The 13,717-nt window shown below is 46.7% G+C and overlaps 1 protein-coding gene across 3 annotated transcripts in view; it reads left to right on the top strand.

Moving 5' to 3' along the window:
* Positions 1-13,717, top strand: part of Myo18b (myosin XVIIIB) — a 246,939-nt gene that overhangs the window by 110,147 nt on the left and 123,075 nt on the right. For all 3 annotated transcript variants that reach the window (XM_013142193.2, XM_013142192.2, XM_063226027.1), the window contains exons 26-27: positions 12,652-12,771; positions 13,406-13,514. In XM_013142193.2, coding sequence (XP_012997647.1) covers positions 12,652-12,771; positions 13,406-13,514 — 229 coding nt within the window. The remainder of the gene's footprint in view (positions 1-12,651; positions 12,772-13,405; positions 13,515-13,717) is intronic.

Genomic DNA, 13,717 nt, shown 5'->3' with positions numbered 1-13,717 from the left:
AAGGGTGCACATGTATGAGTGTGACTTCACTGATGTTTTCTCTTTGAGTGTTGTGTTTATCTGTTGGGGCCTAGGACAAGAACCAGACAGTTCCTGCCCCTGAGAACTCCACTGCAAATCGCAGACAGGCTCCCAAGTTACTTCAGACACTAACTATGGGCGTGGGTGTGTGGCCACTGAGCTCTGGGTAGGCCCAGGAAGAGATTTTTGTTGTTACACTTAGACCTTCAGGGCCGGGACTAGGGTGAGGTGAGGGAAACCCTGGTTTGGGGGATAAAATCTAAAAGAGTCATCAAAAATGTCATCAAGATAAATAGCAATTTTAATATAATATTTTTAAAAAGTGAATTAATGCAAAAATTCAGGTTAAGCAAAATAACAAAAATTTTAAGTAAATGTAGGATTTGTGAATCAAGATTAGGCATTGTGCACAGTGGGATCCTGTCTTTGAAATTTTGATATTCATTATAGATTTTGTTTGCATTGAGATTGTAAAACGTTGCATTAAAACATTATGTATATTTCGTGAGCTTGGGACACCCTCCCCCCCCATTAAATTTTGCGTGCTGAGTAGGATTTCTGCTTGCCTCATTAGTTCTATATGTTTTTCTTGGAAGCCAAGGATGCCTCATAAGGTTCTGCTGAAACTCAAATGGAACCCGTTTATTCACCCACTGAACAAATATTTATGAGCAACTCCTGTGTGTTACACATGCAGCATGGTGCTTTCAGTACAGCTAGGGGCAAGGTTAAATCTCTGTCCTCATGAGCTCTCCAGACCAACAGAGGGAGACAGACCTCAAGTAAATCAGTTTCTGATGGTGATTGCTACCAAGATAAAGCCGAAGAGAATAATAGTAATGGGAAGGCAAGGAGGCTGTTTTTACTTTACTGGTCAAGGAGGGCTTCCATGTAAGAGAGCTGTTTGATTCTAGAGATGAAGGGTTTGTTGTGGTCATTTATGTAGAGATAGAGGAAAATAGAGAAAAGGCAGGTGCAAAGGTCCTGAGGCGTGGTGGTGGGGAGAGAGGTACTACTTGTCAGTCCAGTGGAAAATTAGAAGCTAGAGCTTTCTACACTAGCAAGTCTCTGTTTTTCTTTTTTGTAATACTACGCTTGGTTCAGATAATGGGCAGTGGTAATTGTAACTGTACTTGTGATAAACCCAACAGAACTCACCCTTCTTCCGTGTCCTGGCTGCCTGGCTGACCTGAGGATGTAGAATGAAGTTTGTGGGAGGGGAGAGCTCTCACTTTCTGCCCCTTTTACATTATCCTGCAAGGGTGCATCTGCTCTTGTAGAGGGCCGTCTGTTCCTGGTGCCCACTCCTGTGGCTGCATCAGGTGAGGTCAGGCAGCTGTGGGAAGCAAGCAGCAGCTGCTGCCTGCAGGAGCAGTCACACCCGTGCCGAGAGCTAGGAAGAGCTGGCTGTGGATGACGCCCTCTGAGCTGTGTTCCTCCCATGGAAGAGGCTCTGAGGAGGAAGGGTTCCTTACGGCCCCATGTGTGTCCCTAGAGAGCAAGCTACCTGACCTCTCTGGCTGCAGGGACAAGTGGGAAAGTCAGAGAGCAGGGGACTGGTGGTGAACGTGTGCGGCTTCCCTGGGGAAGTGTCTTCCCGCCGAACTCTGCCATTTGATGCAGTAGTGAATCACAAGCTGTCAGGACAGACGCGGGGATTTGCAGTTGCATTGGTTGCTGGGGATTTGTGGGACTGAGGTGCACATCCTTAGCATCCCGAGCCATGGAGGAGAAGGGGACGAGCTTGGGCTGGGACCTGAGCCGAGCACACAGTGTTGGCACCTGCAGGATGTTCTCCAGTTTTGTGTGGGTCATAAGACGGTAACAGGTAGAGGCCTGGGAAAGTAAAGTTGCTCTTAAAAGCAAAGAGAATTAGAGCAAAATAAACATTGAAGAGAATGCGAGCCTGAGGAAGAGTCACAGAATGGCACTCTCCCGCTGGCCTCAACTCCCCCCACGTCATGGGCTTTCCAGTGCCCACTGCTCGGCCTGCAGTGCTGCCTTCACCTGCTTCCTCTGCTTTGTGCTCTTCTCCCTCCCCATCAGTGCAGTGCCCCCAGGAGCCTTGTCTGACAGTCTCAGGGCAGGTTAGGGACCTACTTTGTGCTACTGCTAGCCCGTGCTCTCCTCAGCACTGACCATTTGCTAATACCTCCCTGCAGGTCTGTATCCCAGCCAGACTTAAACCCTAAGGGCAGGAATGTGTCTTGTTCATCTTATGATCCCACCTGCTGGCACAGAACACGCAGAATGAGCCGGTAGTCTTCCACTGAGCTTCCTAACCGCCCAAGCTAAAAGGGAAACAAGATATCCTATAGACAGGTTATATCCACATAAAAGAAAGAGAAACCTATTGATTGGGATAAGAGTAATATTTTGAGGTACTGAGGTGTTAGGAAAATTTGTGTTATGGTCCATGAAAAAGGCCTAAAGGATGTGACAAAATATGACTCTGGTAATATTCACATAACCCTTAATCTACATTGGATTTCAGTTGGGTGTTTTGGTGGCATCCTCTTGAGCTCAGGGTATGATGTCAGTTCCATAAAAATTAATTAAACTGGAAGTCAAGGCAGCACTTTCTCAGGAAGCACATGGACAGGTCGGCAGGTTAGGCTTTCTTCCTCCTCCCATATTTTCCTCTCCTCCCCTCGCCCCTTCTGCTTCCTTCTTCTTAAGCTCAGTATTAAAGTCTAGCATACAGATAGGTACACATGTCATCTGCATGCAGCTTTATGATTTTTTCAAAAAGTGCACACACATCACTGTGGCCAGCACCAGATAGAGGCAGAGCATTCTTGGCCTCTCCAAAGTCCCCTCTTGTTTCCTTTCAGTGACTGCCCTCTGAGGGTGGCTTTCTGAGCTGACCTCTAACAATAGAGGTGAATTTTCCTCCCCATCTTTGAACTTTGCTAAATGCACACAGATGGGTGGGCTGATTCGTGTCTATTTCCAGTCATTTAAGTTTATGTCTTCAGTATATTCATCTTCAACATTGTGGGCAGTTGTGTGCCATCCGCTCTTCTTGCTGTCTAGTATTCTACCGTGTGAATACACTGCTGTTCATCTATCCCGCACTCCGAACATCCAATTGCTTCCAGCTTTTTCTTAGTTTTATATTTATTAGTCTTAAAATTTGAGTCATTATGGATATGTCTGCTGCAGACATTCTCACGTGTGTATTTTACTGTGCATAACACATATCTGTGTTAGGATTGTGCCCAGGAATGGGATTGCTGGGTTTGAAGTCATCTCTGAGCTCAGTAAGTAAAGTCTGCTCATTTGCTGAAGTGAGTGTATCAACTCACGCTCCTGCGGGTTGTGAGCATTCTAATTTCTCCGTGTGGTCACCAGCACTGGACGCTGTCCGTCTCGCTCATGGAGCGCTCCTGGTGGGGTGCAGGCAGCCCACAGTCGGTTAATGGGTGCCTTTTCACATGTTTTTGGCTATTTGGTTATGCTCTTTGGCAGAGTAGTCTTTCAGTCTTTCACCCACTTTCTGTCTTTTTGTTGGTTTGCCGCCACTCTTTCTATTCTCTGTATACAAGTTCTCTCCTTGCATGTATACGTTGTAGACCTCTCTTTCCCCCCGTGACCTGTCTCATTGGAAGCAGTAATGTAAATTTGTGTTTTCTAAACCTTTGCGTATCTGCAGGGCTGAGGAGGAGGTCAGAGGGCTTGTTATGGCTAGTTCCTAGATGTCTCCCTAACATCTGAGTGGTCATGGGAGCACTTTCCAGAGGTGACTTTATCTAGAGTGTGTAGTGCTGGGATCAAAGGGACGTGATTAGTAAATTAGTCTACTGATTGGTTTGGCATAGTTCTGGCTAGGATTGAAGGTGTGCGTTCTATACCTGCCACCCCAGGAGAGGTAACTGGGATAAAGTATAAGGGACAGAAGGAGGCTCGCTTGTCCCTTGCTTGCTTTGCTGCCTTCTGTCCACCATGAACTGTTTCTTTAATGCCTCTTGGCTGTGCCACTCCGCCTTGGAATCAGCTGACTGTGGACTGAAACACCCACAGACTATGGGCCAAATAAACCTTACCTTCCTTAGCTTTCGTCTCAGCAAGGAGAAAAATAACTAAGACAGGGCTCCAGGATTCATAACCTACATCAGTTGCAGAGGCTCCACATTTTTGGTTTCATTCTGTATTTTATTAGTTCTCAAATGCAAATTGAGTTTATCTTTTTGTTCATTGGCGTCTTCCACTTAAAATGGGTAGCACTCTTCTAACATTCTGTGTGGCTACATCTTGCAATCCATGGCAGCTCAGATTTGGAGAATGTGGGATATTGGGGGCCATGTAAGTCTTTATTTGAAGAAGGGGCTCTAATATCCTCAGGGGGGAAATGACTACTGTTTATAGTCAGTGCTTTTACCCCTTAAAGACCATGACAGGTCTGTAGCTTACCAGCCTTGTGTAGAGGATTTAGCTCAGCAGGGAGTTGTTGGTGGGGGGCTGTAGAGTTCCTTGCTCCTTCTTTAAGAAGCCTAGAAGTGAGTCTTATGTAGGGAAAGGGGTCATGATGCTTCACAGCTGTGGTTGTGATCCCTGAAAGTAAGTCTGATAGTGAAGGACTCAGTAGAATAGAGATAGAATAGAGACTGGGCCCCAGTCTTGGATGTCCTGAATCAGTAGGCATGGTGGCTCTAAAGAGTGCATGCTCTTACCCATTCCTCAGGTGATGCTGACCTTGATGGGCCAGGGACCACACGTGGAGAATCATCGGAGGAGACAGCAGATAAAATGCATCTCCTCATTGGAGATCTCCTAACTCTGTGTGTGTGTGTGTGTGTAAACAATGGGTAAAGGCGTTGCTGAAAAGTGTTGCATCTCATCAGTGGAAATGCCATTTGACTAGGCTTATTAAAAAGACAACATTATTGCAAAATGATTTAACCGCTTCATTTGCAAAGGAGCAGAGGAGGAGATGAGGAGCCACGGAGAGGCTGGCTATAAATATTCTTCAAACATGCAAAATCTGCCGGAATGCAAAGTGGGGCTTTTTATTTTCACAAGAAATCAGTGTCCCGCCATCGTGTAGGAGGTTCCGTAAGGAGGCAGGAGCTTGTGGAGATGTGCCACAGGACGGGGGTGTGCTTCCCTCTCTGGACTTGGTCTCGGTTCTCCCAATGCTCTATTTATAGCAAAAGACCAAGGCTCAGGCACTCCATATTTCTGGTCTCTTTAGTCTAACAGCTTCTGCTTTTTGGTGAGAATTGCAATGAAAATCCAGTGGGGATTGGAGATTTAGGTTTGAAAGTGCATTTTGTACAATGCTGAGGGAGTGCATGAGTGTGGCCAGGGACTGACAGATAGAAAGGGAAGAGGAGTGACTTGCTGGTAGGGAAGGAAAGTCACATGACCACTTGATGATTGAACTGGAACCATATCTTGGTCTCCTGACTGCTGGTCCCATGTTCCTGCAGTGACACTGTGTCTTGCGCCTGTCGGGCGCTGGGTGTGGGAACTCCCTGTCCTGAGGACAATAAGATGGCCTGCATTTCCATCTGGCTTAGGAGGTGAGACTGTCTTGGGTCTTGACTACCATGCATGTCTCCTTCTGGGGGACAGCTGGCTGCAGATATGTGGTGGCCATAGTGTAGGTGAAGCCAAAGATGACCACTCTAGAGTTATCTGTGGGCTCTCAAAAAAGCACACTGTTGGCATAGCCTCTCTGTGTTCTTTAGTTTCCCCATTGTGGGGCTGCAATCAGCACAACAATGGAGCCAGGGCTTGTACAAAGTAAGGAATCAGTACAGTGACCTGACTGTGGAGAAATAGGGGGTCAGGCTGGCTTGGTGTTCAGACACCAATTTTGTGCCCTTATTTCTGCGGCATTGTGAGCAACTTCTTTAAATCTCTGAGCCTTTGTCTCATTGTTAGTGCTAATAATTACTTGTTCTTCATGAAACCCTGGTGAGCAGGTGTGTTTAAAATAGTTTCATGCCCCCTGTTTTGTAGCAAGCTGCATCATCACTCCTACCAATAGATATAGTTTTAAAATATTCACCCTGCCCCTGTAGACTAATTCTTCAAAGACAATGACACATCTTAGACAGTTTTTACACACTTCAGTGTCTAGCACTAAGCTTGAATGCAAATTCAGTGAATGGATGGAATCCTGCTGAATTTAATTACAAAAGCAACATTTAATAAGGAGTGCCTTGGTGCCAGCTGCTGTGATGGGTCCTTTACCTGTATTATCTAATTTCACCTTCAAATCACACTGTGAGGAAGGTGTTGGGATTCCACATTCGACACCACATTCCACATTTTCTGATGAAAATGGAGCCCAAAGAAGTGAAGCGGTTTATCAGGTTTGACACAGTTGGTGAATAGGAGAGCTGGGATTTGAACCCAGGTCTGGCCGTGGTAGAGGCAGAGTAGTCTGTGCACACTGGGAATAGAGTCAGGGCGGGCTTCTCAGAGGAGGGGATTTGGAGGATAAGCAGGAAGCTGGCCAGGTGACAGGTGGGGGACAGAGGTGGAGTGGGACCTGGCTGGAAAGTTGGAGTGTTGTGTGAGAAGCGTGGGTACGGGGCTGTGAGAATCAGGATAGCGGCTTGGAGTCTACAGGAGAGCAGGACCACAGGGCATCTTCAAGCTGGGATGTGTGGGAGCAGCTTTCTGATGCAGCTTTGTACCGGATGATGAGGAGGCTTCAAAGCCCTGGAACACCCTTTCTAAAGCCCTGACAGGCCATAATGCCCTGTCTCCCTAGAGGTACCACAGGGTCAGTCTGTGATGTGTTATCCCCTGTCTCTTACTTGGAGGTGTGCTTCTTCTTAACAGCAGCAGCAGCACAACAACAACAACAACAAAAACTCCTCTTTCCGTGGGCGCTCCAGAGGCCGTGGGCCCCACTTTACTCTTCTGTAGTCTTACACATCTGTGATTTACTCAGCACACGTTTGTAAGCCCCTAAGAGATGGTGTGATAGTGTGGTTAAGAGTGAGGACTTCACTGATTGTAAGGGCAGGAGGTCAGGAGGTCAGGAGGACTGTAAGGTCCACCCCATTTTGGATAACATAGTAATTTATTAAGATCCTGTCTCTAAAAAATCCCCAGGTATGTACATGCATGCACACACACACACAAACAAACACACACACACGCACACACACACACAGAGGACTCTGGATCCATCATATGAGTGACTATATTTCTGTGCCTCAATGTCCTTCTATGCCACACCGAGGCAGTACCAGTACCTACCTCTCTGTGTCTTTGAGGGTCGCATGGGTGTCCCCGCCCCAGCATGTGGATAGTACTTTTCCTCTGTGGCGTACTTATTGTGATCCCTCTTACTGTGGTCGTTCTTACTGTGGTTACACTTACTGTGGCCCATAGTCATTTATCAGTATTACCAGTAGGATGTGCCTGGCTGGGATCCCTGCCCGGAAGAAAAATGCCAGGTGATGCCCAGGCTGGCCACCAGCTTATGCCTCTGGGGAACCCTGAAGCTGCCACTAAGCTAGAGATTTTTTTCTGAATTTGCCCTAATGGCTGTGTCAGGGGCTTAATCTCTTGGACAAACAGCATGGGAGTCAGTCAGCACTGTAGTAGGGCTGACCCTCTCTCTGCAGGGTCCCGTTCTCTTTTTGTCACTCAGTTTGATAGGAATGGGGATGACACATCCTTTCCCCTGGGGCTCACCAAGCTCCCTTTGGCCATGGCCCAGAAAGGGCAGTTGAGGTCTGCTTAGATGCAGACTCTAATCTGTACCTGCTGGGTATTTAACCTCATTTGCTTGGAGCCACTGCTGCCTGCCCCATTCAGGTCATGGTGGCTCCTACCCAGCTGACCTGTGAAAGCCCCAAGGGAACGGAGACACATGGTGGATGGGGCCAGAGGACAGCGAGGTGGTTGTAAACCTGGGCTGATTGGCAGACTTTCTGGGCTGGGCTCCATCTGTTGCTCACCTGTTTTGATCTGTAGCAAATAATTTCTCCTCCCAGTGCCTCATTTACCTGCTCTGTACAAACCAAATAAGAAAACGCCCTGCCCTAAGGGTTTGGTGGACTTGACACAGGGAAAGTGCTGACTGAGATCTTGCCTCTCTCAACACGGGACAAGTGTGAGCTGGCACTCACACTTGGGGACACAATGAACTCATCTTTTCTGTGCAAACTAAAGGTGCAAGAAGCTGCAGAAGGAAAGGCTTCCTGCTCCCTACAGCAAAGATGATTTTGGGGCCTGAGAATTCATTTTGTAAATTGTTTAAGCCATAATTTTTAATGGGTGCATTGTGGTTGGACATATCGATGGAACACAGGGTGGCACGTGTACAGTGTGTGATGAGAGGGTCAGAGTAATGGGCACTGTCTGTCAACTCAAACACCGATCATCTGTTCATGCTGAAAACATTGAGAATCTTCTCTGCTAGCTGTTTGAAATGTACAAAATGTATTTATGCCAACCATAGTCACTGTACCGTGCTACAGAACACAAGAAGTTACTCCTCCTAGGCTGTTGCATCCCTTGTCCCATTAAGCATACTTTCTCCACCCTTCTCTGTCCTTCCCAGGCTCTGTGTGGGTTTGAGAATTCTTGAGAACAGGTCAAGCCAAAACATGGGTGCCCCATGGCTTGTCTCTCACCTTTGATTGTGATGTCGGTGCTTACATAATGCCCATCAGATCCATGAATAGCCAGTGACAGTGACAGCCCTAGGGTCCCTGTGTGTGCTCAGCATTTAGCCTCCATCAAATCCAGGTACCCACTGCTGTCCCAAGCTACAAATGATGCCCAACACAGGATGCCTTCTTGCTCCCTGACTGTACAGAATATGCACCATTTCATCCATTCTTGTCTCTTTCTCTTCAGCAAACCCTTGAGTCTTTGTTCTTAAGAAGAAAGAACATTTCTGCTGATTTGGTCAAGCAGCAGATCCAGGGAGGTTTGCTCAGTCACTCCTAGTTGATTGGTCCTCAAATACTCTGTGAAGAACTTGCTGGATTTGCAGTCCAGGCTCCCCTCATTAACTGGTTTTTGTTTTGCATTCATTTAACAGCTCTGGGCTTGATGCCCACTCCTCCCTCCATGGACAAAGCTGTTGCGCCCCACACTGTGGGAAGGGGCAGAGACCTGTGGGCTGTGGGCAGGTCAGGGACTGCTTGTGTCTGTGAAAGACTTTCTGTCATTTTCTCCGTTTGAAAGGCCTAATTGTCCTTTGGGCTCCAGACTTTGGGTTCTGTGAAACTCAAAATTAATTCATTAAATTAATTTTGTGTTCCCCTTGCTCAGGCTGATTAGCATAAATTAAATTTCACACTAATTGGCTAAGGCAAAGAGAACACACTCCCCGTGCTTGGGATTAATGATTTTGGGGATGAGGTGGTAGAGGGTATGGGTATGACCCGGGTGTTCCTGGATGGCACTGGCCTGTGCTGGCCATTGCAAATCTACTCTCCCAGGTGCTTCTACATGTCCATAAGTGACTCTAACCCACCCCAAAGCCAAGGGTGAGGCCCAAACTGGGGAGAGAGAGAGCATGGCAAGTTTTGTAGGGATAATTCTTAAACTTTGCTGGGTATAAGAATCACCCAGAGTTGGTGAAATGCAGATTCCTGGGCTGTGGAGACTCTGGTTTAGAGGACCTTAGGATCCTGAAATTTGCATTTTAGTAATCATCCCAGGCCATTGCAATGCAGGTGCTTTTTTCTTCCTCCCAGTGTATACTTTTAGACAGCAGTTAAAGCAAGCTGCTCCGGAAGGCCACCAAGAACAGCTCATCTGTGACCTGGCCATTACCTGGATCCAAATCTGAGCTCCATCACTCGCTGTGTGACTTAGGGACCCCTCCTCCCTTCCCGCAGCTTTCCTTTTTTTCTGTTTCTGTTAACACTGAATTTTGGTCTGAGTGCTTGCTGATGTGGTCAGTGGGATGGGGTGCAGATGGGCTAGGGGGGGGAGATGGGAGACATAAAATCTACAGAGCAGCCTATTTTCAACTTTACTTGAAAGGTATTTTTTTTTCTGATAACAAAAGTGTTATAAAAATGAACAGTACAGAAATGTATCATGGGGAAATTGGAATCCCCTGTGAACTGACCCTTCCAGGAAAAACATCCCTATTAACAGCTGGGGAGCATTTTGTTCTGTGCAAGTACAAGCAAACATGGGATCGCGCCAAGTATTCTGTTCCGCAACTTTGCATTCATTCCCCTTTGGTAGTGAATCTTGGGGATTTCTGTTTCATGTCAGGGCACACATACCTGCTTCTTCCTCATGGGGCAGCTGGCAGGTTTGTGGGCCCAGCCATGCACGGACAGTGTAGACGAGGACTGCCTCTGAAGGCAGTTACCTTCCGTGTTGTGAGGACCGTTCACCTTCTGCTTGAAAACATGTTCGGTTACCCCTCAGGACCAGTCATGATGTGACTGTGCAGATTGCTTCTAAAAAGTGGCCTGCCAGCTACACCTTACCGGGTTCTGGATAGCTTGGCTCTCTTTCTGGAGTTCGATTCCAGGTTCTTCTCACCCCCAACAAAAAAGGTGAGAATTGAAATTGAAACAAGCCAAAGCAGTGGCAAGGTTTATTTTAGAAACCAGAAATGAAGAGTGGCAAAGAAACCGCTCTGCAGAGGGAGCTTGGACTGAATAAATAGAAAAGGAGGGTGAGTGCAAACGTGAGAGTAGTCGGTGCCTGGGAAACGCGGCGGGCTGTTGTGAAAGTTTTGATAGCAAAGCCACGTGGCATCAGTGTGTTATTTTATGCCGTCTAAATCTTGAGGAAACTCACCAGAATTTCTACACGTGGGTCCTGAGAGGCGTGTTGGTATCCCGCACTCAGGGTGAGGTCAGGTCTAGGCCATCCCGTGGAAGACCTGCTTGAGTCCTCTCGGAGTCCGCACGCAGGGTTTAGGAACTGTTCTGCATGTGTGTTTTGAGATTTCCTACCTAACAGGCCACGCCCACTTCCCCAGCCCGGTTTTGCTACACCTTGGTGTCTTGTCTCAGGCTGATGAGTGAAGTGCTTTGACATCTTTACACATATGCTGTGTAGAGTCAGAATACATAGAGGACATTAAGCCTTCCCTAACCCATTTTACGGCTCAGCTAGCCAAGTCCCCAGAGGGAAAGAGACTGTCCAAGGTCAAGTACCTTGTTTGCTACTTTCTCTGTACTTAAACTCTGCCAGGCTTCCTCCTTCATTCTTTTTCATTACCTGCCTCTTCTTTCTTTTCTCTTTTTTTTGTCTCTTTTCCTCTTTCCCTTGCCTTTTTCCCCCTCTGTGTCTCTCTTTCTGTCTCTCAGTTGGGATGACAGGTATGTACCACCATGCCCGGATCTCTTGGATGTACTTATCTTGTATACCTACCTGTACATAGGGAAATGAGCACGACAACCAGGAAATATCTGAAACCTACTTTTTCAGTAGCTTATCTGCCTCCTGCCTTTAGCAGCTGCCTCCCAGAGGTGGCAGCCTCAGTTTCCTGAGCTGCCCCACCTTTGCACAAAGGTGTTGCTGGGCTCCGAAGCCGTAAGTGCTTCACTAACGTGCTTCTTTTTTGACTTTGTCATGTCTTTGAACCCTGAGTGCTGTGTTTTAGAGCAGTAATACCACAGAAGCCCTGACCCATTTGTTATTAATGGATGATCAGTTACAGGTAATTGGAAAGCAGAAACAAAAATCAGTCAGTGCAAGTGGAAATTTACTAGAAAGAATTTTTCTTAATTTCACACACACATATGTCCAACCCTACCTTACTTAGACAGGACCAGTGTCTTTTGCTTTTGTATGAGCTTCTGACTCAAGTTTTGCTTCTTCTCTTAATACATTCCCTTAATAGTCAACTGTATAATTCCCAGCTTTAACATCTTGGAAACAGAGTGAACAGCAAAGTACTATGAATGCAGAAACATAAATTTTTACTTCTAGTTTTTAATGTAGTGTTTATACCTTTATCTGTTTGACAGTTTTTTAAAAGCAACTTACCTCTATTAATTTCTTCTGAAATACTCTGTCTAGTTGTCAGGGAGTCTTTTTCCAGCTGTATTTTCTAGGGTTAAGGTGTAGCTAAATGGGTAGATGATAACAGTAGAAGTGTAACTGATGAGATAGGCTGGAAACACTCCCATTCAGTGCTAAGTGTGCATGACTGCCATCTGGTAGAGGCAGATGGCCCATGGGGACCTGTAGAAGAGTTCTAGGCTAAGGGCATCTGGAGCAGCGGGCAGCCACTTATTCATGTCTTACTGATGGGCCATGGTGGTCAGTCTTGCAAGACGCTCGATAAAGGATGGTTGAGGGAAGCGTCCACTAAAATATTTTTTATTAAGCACTTAACTGTGTGCCAGACACTGTGCTAAATTTTTCATGGATTGTCTCAATCCTCAAAATAGTTTTCTGTGTTATCTCATCTGTTTTAAAGTTGAGAAATCTGAGAATCAGGTAAGCTTGGTTTAAGGTTACACAGCTGGCCAGTGTTGGACCAAGAATTCTACCACACCAAGTCTGATAAAGTTCTGAAGTCTGTGTTCTTTACCCCATGGTTATACTTGAGGGCCTGCTTTCCCTTGGCAACTAATGGTTTGGCCAAGGTGGTGTTGCAGTGTGTGAGGATGAAGCTTGGTGTCCCCAGAGAACGACTTTCTCTGACCAGCCCACTCCCCACCCCAGATTGCTGACTTGACCACAGAGCTAGCTGATGAGCGCTTCAAAGGAGATGTGACCTGCCAGGTGCTGGAGAATGAGCATGCGGAGCGGCTGAAAGCCTCCCGGGAAATCCAGGAGCTCAGAGTGAGTGCTCACTCAGGGTACCCAACAGGGTGGCTGGGCATGGATGATCCTGCTCCCCAGGACTCACATTGGGGTCACTGTACCTAAGCATGACATGCAGTTGACTGACTTTCATACTGAAGGTTCTAGGTGTCTCCTGGATCTTTCTAAGCCGTGGTCTTCAAGGTGCCATAATGAGATAGCTAGCTTTAACTTCTATCTAGCTTCAGTTTGGATGTGCATTAGTCCATTGTTGTTAACTGTAACCGAATACCTGATGCAGATTTCTTTAGAAAGAAAAGAGGTTTATTAGCTCAATTTTGGAGGCTGAGAGTTCATTATTGGGCATCCTTATTGATTTGGCTGCTACTGAAGGCCTAATAGCAGATAGCCTCATGGTGGGAGAACATACAAGAGTGAGAGGGCCCAGTGCTAGTCAGGGAACCAGAATGAAGGGGAAGCTCCAGGATGGCTCCTTGTATAACACTCTTCTTGCAAGGATTCAGAGCATTCTGAGACCATGACCCCAGTGATCCAAAGACCTCCCCACTGGGTCCCACCACTTCATATCACTTTGGGTACCAAGCTCCCACAAACGTCTCTAGACCAAACTCAAACATCCAAACCAGGGCAGACCTTAAAGCCTTTCTTCCAGAGCAAGTATGAACAAGTTCAGAAGAATTTGGGAGAAGTGGAGAGAAAGTTGGAAGAAGCCCAGCAGAAAATCCAGTTGAATGATTTGGAAAGGAAGCACACTGGAGCAGGTGAGCAGCCTGAGGCCTCTGGTGGGTGGTGGATGCTGAAATACAAAGCTACCTTTTCAGTTCACTCACTGACCCATTCATTCATTTATTCAGATGCACATTGTGTACTTACTGTATATTGAATGCTGCATTAAGAGTTGGGACCTAGACTGAACAGAAAGGTAGAGCTCCTGCCCTCTTGGAGGTTTCATTCTAATGCAACA

Source organism: Cavia porcellus, unplaced genomic scaffold (genome assembly GCF_034190915.1).
Source record: "Cavia porcellus strain 051 isolate PalLab524CR breed Dunkin Hartley unplaced genomic scaffold, mCavPor4.1 scaffold_16, whole genome shotgun sequence".
NCBI classification, from domain to species: domain Eukaryota; kingdom Metazoa; phylum Chordata; class Mammalia; order Rodentia; family Caviidae; genus Cavia; species Cavia porcellus.
Note: the sequence above shows the minus strand (reverse complement) of the source record. Positions and strands in the feature narration are given on the sequence as shown.